The following is a 6,000-nucleotide window of genomic DNA, read 5'->3' as shown; positions in this document are numbered from 1 at the left end:
CCTGTTTTAATCATTAATTGAAATGTCCCCGGACATTCTTCACTCCAAAGGACATGACATTGTACTCACCCAGCCCAGAAGGTGTTACTAATGCAGAAACCCCTATCTGATAAAGGAACACACCAGTAACCTTTCAACAAGTCAATTTTAGTGAGATATTTTGCCTTCCCCACATCATCCACTCTGGGAATAGGATAGGCATCTGTCTTTGTCACAGTCTTTACCTTCCTATAGTCAGTGCAAAGCCCAACAGTTCCATCTGGCTTAGGCACTAAAACACAAGGTGAACTCCAATTTAAACAGATTTTCTAATGACACCATGCCGTCAATTTCCTGATCTACTGGTCTGCACTCATCCAATAGGTCTAGCATTATCTACATCCACATCATGGGGATTCAGGTGATGCTAGACCTATTAAGCAGCCCTCAGGGACATCCAACCATGGAATTTTCAAACCTTCCCTGAAGCATGTTTTACTTCTTTCATTATCCTTGTTGATAACCATCACCTCTGTCAAAAGTTTACTTTCACTGTGAGGCTCCTGCTTAAAATATGGCTTCATCATATTTACATTACAGATCCGAGTTTCTCATCTGCGAGTAGGTGTTTCAATAACATGTGACCTCATTAATTTTAGACATCTTCATATGGTCCTGAAAACCTAGCCCTAAGAGGATTTAAATGTGTAGGAAGCAGAAACAACACTGTCACCAGGTTTAACATTTGTCATCTTTGCATACCAAACCTTTTTTTGTTGAGTGGCCTTTAAATTCTCCTTTGCCATTTCACAAGCTTTATGCAATCAATCCTTAAATTTAAAGACATAATCCAACAAATTTAAATGCATGTCATTATTAACCCACTGTTACTTTAATAACATTAAAGGGCCTCTCACCTCATGTCCAAAAACCATCTCGAATGAACAGGCTCCCTCATTGCAAATAAAAGCAAATGAACCCCTTCATCCCAATCCTATTAATTCTCAAAACAATAAGTTCTCATCATGTTTTTCAGGGTCGAATGGAATCTCTCCAAGACCCCTTGACCCTCTGGATGAAATGCAGAAGATACAACCTGCTTAACTCTCAATTCGTAAACCACTTGTTGGAATAAGCCTGACAGAAAAGTACTCCCTTGATCTGACTGAATTTATCTAGGTCAGCCAACCAAGGTGAAAGACTTTAACAAATCCTTCACAATTGCCTTTGCTTTAATGTTTCTCAAAGGAATGGCCTCCAGAATCCATGTGGTTGCACACATAATTGTCCACAAATATTGATTCCCGGCTTTGGTTTTGGGCAATGGGCTTCTTTTTAGCCATTATGGAGTTCAACAATTCCCTTCAGAAGTGTCTTTTGCTTTACCACAATGGGATTCAACAAGTCTATTGATCTTTACCTTTAATTACCCTCTATTATTGGTTTTGTGACCAATTTAAAATCACAGTCACATTCTAAAAATGCTGAGGTTGGGGTGGGATGTGGGTGAGAAGGGCAGGTTGGGGTGGTATGTGGGTGAGAAGGGCAGGTTGGGGTGGGATGTGGGTGGGAAGGGCAGGTTGGGATGGGATGTGGGTGGGAAGGGCAGGTTGGGGTGGGATGTGGGTGGGAAGGGCAGGTTGGGGTGGGATGTGGGTGGGAAGGGCAGGTTGGGGTGGGATGTGGGTGGGAAGGGCAGGTTGGGGTGGGATGTGGGTGAGAAGGGCAGGTTGGGGTGGGATGTGGGTGGGAAGGGCAGGTTGGGGTGGGATGTGGGTGAGAAGGGCAGGTTGGGGTGGGATGTGGGTGGGAAGGGCAAGTTGGGGTGGGATGTGGGTGAGAAGGGCAGGTTGGGGTGGGATGTGGGTGGGAAGGGCAGGTTGGGGTGGGATGTGGGTGGGAAGGGCAGGTTGAGGTGGGATGTGGGTGGGAAGGGCAGGTTGGGGAGCACTGATTGTTAAAGCTGGGCGATGAAAGGCAGAGAGGAATAGGGAGGGGTTGCTGAGAGGACAAGTAACTCACCCCCTCAGTTGGAGGGGGGCTGGAACTCACTGCCTGTGCTCCGTGCAGCCCACGACAGAGCAGTGCTGGCATAGGGGTCAGCACGGGAAGGATGGGCCAAACGGCCAGTCACCCAATGACAGCGGCAACCTTCGGAGGCGCGGGCACGAGCACGCGCCGGTTCAGGGCCGAGCGCACGGGCACGAGCACGCGTAGGCTCAGGGCCGAGCGCACGGGTACGAGCACGCTCCGATCCGGGGCCGAGCGCGCGGGCACGAGCACGCGTCGGTTCAGGGCCGAGCGCACGGGGGAAGATGCCGCCCGTGGACAGGCTGCTGCTGGAGGATGCTCTGCTGGACAGTCCGCAGGTAGGGCCCGGCTCCGGGACTCAGTCCGGCTCCAGTCCCCGTCCGGTCCGGGACTCGGTCCGACTCCGGTCCCCGTCCGGTCCAGCCCCAGTTCCCGTCCGGTCCGGCTCAGTCCGGCCCCAGTTGCCGTCCGTTCCAGCCTCAGTCCAGCTCCGGTCCCCGTCCGATCCGGGCTCAGTCCGGCTCCAGTCTCCATCCAACCCGGCCTCAGTCCGGCTCCAGTCCCCATCCGGTCCGGCCTCAGTCCAGCTCCAGTCCCCATCCTTTCCGGGCTTAGTCCGGCTCCGGTCCCCGTCCGTTCCAGCCTTAGTCCGGCACCGGTCCCCATCCAACCCGGACTCAGTCCGGGTCCGGTCCTGCTCCAGTCCCCGTCCGGCCCGCGTCCGGTCCCCATCCATCCCGAGGCCACACTCATCACCCGGCCGAGACTATAAGCTCAGCTATTACCCCTCACCCACCAACACCCCTATCACATCACCCTTCCCCATCGCCTTTCCCCTCTACCCATTCCCATCACTCCCCCAACCCGCCCCACATCCCCGTCTCCTCCTCCCCGTCTCCCCACCCCCACCCCATCACCAATTCTTCCCCATCGCCTCGCCCTCACCCCTACCCTCAACCATCTTCCCCTCCCCCTCCACGTGTCCCTCTCCTCATCTCCCCTTCACTATCTCCCCTTTCCTTCACCATACAACCATAGTCCATTTGGCCTTTCTAGTCTGTGCCAAAACATCATACCGCTAGTCCCATCGACCTGCTCCCATTCCATAATCCTCCAGCCCTTTCTCATCCATGTATCTATCCAATTTATTCTTAAAACATGTTGTGAGCCTACATTTACCACTTCAGATGGCAACTCGTTCCACACTCCCACCACTCTCTGAGTGAAGAAGTTCCCCCAATGTTCCCCGTAAACCTTTCCCCTTTTACCCTAAAGGCATGTCCTCTCGTATTTATCTCTCCCAATCTAAGTGGAAAGAGACCACTTGAATTTACTCTGTCTTTCTTTTTCTTTGGCTTGGCTTCGCGGACGAAGATTTATGGAGGGGGTAAAAAGTCCACGTCAGCTGCAGGCTCGTTTGTGGCTGACAAGTCCGATGCGGGACAGGCAGACACGGTTGCAGCGGTTGCAGGGGAAAATTGGTTGGTTGGGTGTTGGGTTTTTCCTCCTTTGCCTTTTGTCAGTGAGGTGGGCTCTGCGGTCTTCTTCAAAGGAGGTTGCTGCCCGCCAAACTGTCAGGCGCCAAGATGCACGGTTTGAGGCGTTATCAGCCCACTGGCGGTGGTCAATGGGGCAGGCACCAAGAGATTTCTTTAGGCAGTCCTTGTACCTTTTCTTTGGTGCACCTCTGTCACGGTGGCCAGTGGAGAGCTCGCCATATAACACGATCTTGGGAAGGCGATGGTCCTCCATTCTGGAGACGTGACCCATCCAGCGCAGCTGGATCTTCAGCAGCGTGGACTCGATGCTGTCGACCTCTGCCATCTCGAGTACTTCGACGTTAGGGATGAAAGCGCTCCAATGGATGTTGAGGATGGAGCGGAGACAACGCTGGTGGAAGCGTTCTAGGAGCCGTAGGTGGTGCCGGTAGAGGACCCATGATTCGGAGCCGAACAGGAGTGTGGGTATGACAACGGCTCTGTATACGCTTATCTTTGTGAGGTTTTTCAGTTGGTTGTTTTTCCAGACTCTTTTGTGTAGTCTTCCAAAGGCGCTATTTGCCTTGGCGAGTCTGTTGTCTATCTCATTGTCGATCCTTGCATCTGATGAAATGGTGCCGCCGAGATAGGTAAACTGGTTGACCGTTTTGAGTTTTGTGTGCCCGATGGAGATGTGGGTGGGCTGGTAGTCATGGTGGGGAGCTGGCTGATGGAGGACCTCAGTTTTCTTCAGGCTGACTTCCAGGCCAAACATTTTGGCAGTTTCCGCAAAGCAGGACGTCAAGCGCTGAAGAGCTGGCTCTGAATGGGCAACTAAAGCGGCATCGTCTGCAAAGAGTAGTTCACGGACAAGTTTCTCTTGTTTCTTGGTGTGAGCTTGCAGGCGCCTCAGATTGAAGAGACTGCCATCCGTGCGGTACCGGATGTAAACAGCGTCTTCATTGTTGGGGTCTTTCATGGCTTGGTTCAGCATCATGTTGAAGATTGAAAAGAGGGTTGGTGCGAGAACACAGCCTTGCTTCACGCCATTGTTAATGGAGAAGGGTTCAGAGAGCTCATTGCTGTATCTGACCCGACCTTGTTGGTTTTCATGCAGTTGGATGTCTATACCCCTTGTAAACCTCTATCAAATCTCCCCTCATTCTTCTACCCTCTAAGGAATAAAGTCCTAACCTGTTCAATCTTTCCCTGTAACTCAACTCCTAAAGACCCGGCAAAATCCTAGTAAATCTTCTCTGCACTCTTTCAATCTTACTGATATCCTTCCTGTAATTTGGTGCCCTGAACTGCACACAATATTCCAAATTTGGCCTCACCAATGTCTTATGCAACCTCACCATAACATCCCAACTCCTGTACTCAATACTTTGATTTATGAAGGCCAATATGTCAAAAGCTCTCTTTACAACCCTGTCTACATGTGACGCCACCTTCTGTTCCTCTGTTCCCTCTGTTCCTCTGCGCTCCTCAGTGCCCTGCCATTTATTTTGTATGTCCTTTCATGATTTGTCCTTCCAAAATGCATCACCTCACATTTGTCTGTATTAAACTCCATTTGCCATTTTTTGGCCCATTCTCCCAGTTGGTCCTTGCTGTCCACAACACCTCCAATCTTCGTGTCGTCAGCAAACTTGCTGATCCATTTTACCGCATTATCATCCACATCATTGATACAGACAACAAACAACAATGATCCCAGCACCGATCCCTGAGGCACTGCACTAATCACAGGCCTCCTGTCTGAGAAGCATCATCCACCCCCACTCTCTGTCTTCTTCCATTCAGCCAATTTCCAATCCAGTTTACACCTAGTCCTTTGTCAAAGGCTTTACTAAGGTCCATGTAGACAACATCCGCAACCTTTCCTTCATCTTCTTTATCGGTAACCTCCTTAAAAAACTAAGATTCATTACACACAACCCTACCATGCACAAAGCCACGTTGACTATCCTTTAATCAAATCAACTCACCTTAATTTATCATTCATACCGTGGACCATATTTACATAAATATGTTAGAATAGAAGTTAAACACATTGAAATATGAAGACATAAACAGTAACAGTCCACGGTATCCTATCCACACATGTTCTGGGTGTTCAGGAGCTTGATGTCCTGGGGAAAAATCTGGACGCAAGGGCCCTCGTGCTGCAGTACCTCCTACCTCATGGCAGAAGGAAGAACAGTTTACTTGAAGGGTGTGTGGGCTCCTTCACAATGTTTATTGCCCTTGGCTGTCCAAATACTTGGATATCTGATCTCTCGGAACACTCTCCAATAATTTACCCACTGCTGACGTCAGGCTGTAAATTCTGGTTTATTTTTGAAGCCTTTTTTTAAACCGTCATTCCTCTCCCTCTCTGTTTGCCCCTAACTCCAGCATCACCTCTCCGTAGACCCATCTCTCCCTCACCCAGACCTCATTTTGAACCGCATGCCTCTCCCCTGAAAACATTCACATTCCCTCATCCCAACTCCTGGTACATCAGTCT

The 6,000-nt window shown here is 50.2% G+C and overlaps 1 protein-coding gene across 1 annotated transcript in view; it reads left to right on the top strand.

Annotated features, from left to right (window-relative positions):
- Window positions 1-2,237: 2,237 nt before the first annotated feature.
- appl2 (adaptor protein, phosphotyrosine interaction, PH domain and leucine zipper containing 2) overlaps window positions 2,238-6,000 on the top strand; it is a 114,235-nt gene continuing 110,472 nt past the window's right edge. The window contains exon 1 of the mRNA XM_069909350.1: window positions 2,238-2,348. Coding sequence (XP_069765451.1) covers window positions 2,295-2,348 — 54 coding nt within the window. The 5' untranslated portion in view covers window positions 2,238-2,294. The remainder of the gene's footprint in view (window positions 2,349-6,000) is intronic.

This window comes from Narcine bancroftii, chromosome 13 (assembly GCF_036971445.1).
Source record: "Narcine bancroftii isolate sNarBan1 chromosome 13, sNarBan1.hap1, whole genome shotgun sequence".
Classification (NCBI taxonomy): Eukaryota; Metazoa; Chordata; class Chondrichthyes; order Torpediniformes; family Narcinidae; genus Narcine; species Narcine bancroftii.
This window is presented reverse-complemented; position numbering and strand designations above follow the sequence as displayed.